The 512-nt window shown below is 50.4% G+C and overlaps 1 protein-coding gene across 1 annotated transcript; it reads right to left on the bottom strand.

The window, feature by feature from the left end:
* Nucleotides 1-512, bottom strand: N656DRAFT_564530 (uncharacterized protein; the record flags this gene model as incomplete). The annotated part of the gene is made up of 1 exon (XM_064810110.1): nt 1-512. A coding segment is annotated over one exon (512 nt), but the record flags the coding sequence as incomplete, so codon positions are not given.

Below are 512 nucleotides of genomic sequence, written 5' to 3'. Positions count from 1 at the left end.
ATCCGTTCCGCATCTTCATATTTTCCTAACTGGTGAAAACTCTCACCTACCCTAGATAGAAGACCAGTCAGTGCGTCCCTGTCTTCTGTACCCTTCCGCAACTCAAGAGCGCGCTGTGTATGCGGAAGATACCGTATCCATTCTTCTCTGTTTTCGTGTTTTGGAACAGGAAACACGTCTGCAAGCCGTTGTAGTACTTTGGCGGCCCATTCCCCCTGCTCTCCAGTTTGAGCTAACCAACATAGCATCGATATTTGAACTAGCGGATGGATGTCGTAAGTATCGGACTCCTTGTGTTGGGAGATGAATGCGTATGCCTTTAGGGTCCCAAGTGCGTCGATAGTCTTTAGCCTCCCGGACGGCGGCAGCACAGATTGCGGAATATCCTTCCCAGCTAGGAAGCACATAAACCTGAGGTAGTCTGCTGCCAGCGGGTCGTGCTCTGAGATGTGCTGGAACGAAATCAGCCAAGTTGTGGCGACAGGGTTTTGGATGTCCTTATATCGATGTCG

This window comes from Canariomyces notabilis (genome assembly GCF_033297395.1).
Source record: "Canariomyces notabilis strain CBS 508.74 unplaced genomic scaffold N656scaffold_57, whole genome shotgun sequence".
NCBI classification, from domain to species: domain Eukaryota; kingdom Fungi; phylum Ascomycota; class Sordariomycetes; order Sordariales; family Chaetomiaceae; genus Canariomyces; species Canariomyces notabilis.
This window is presented reverse-complemented; position numbering and strand designations above follow the sequence as displayed.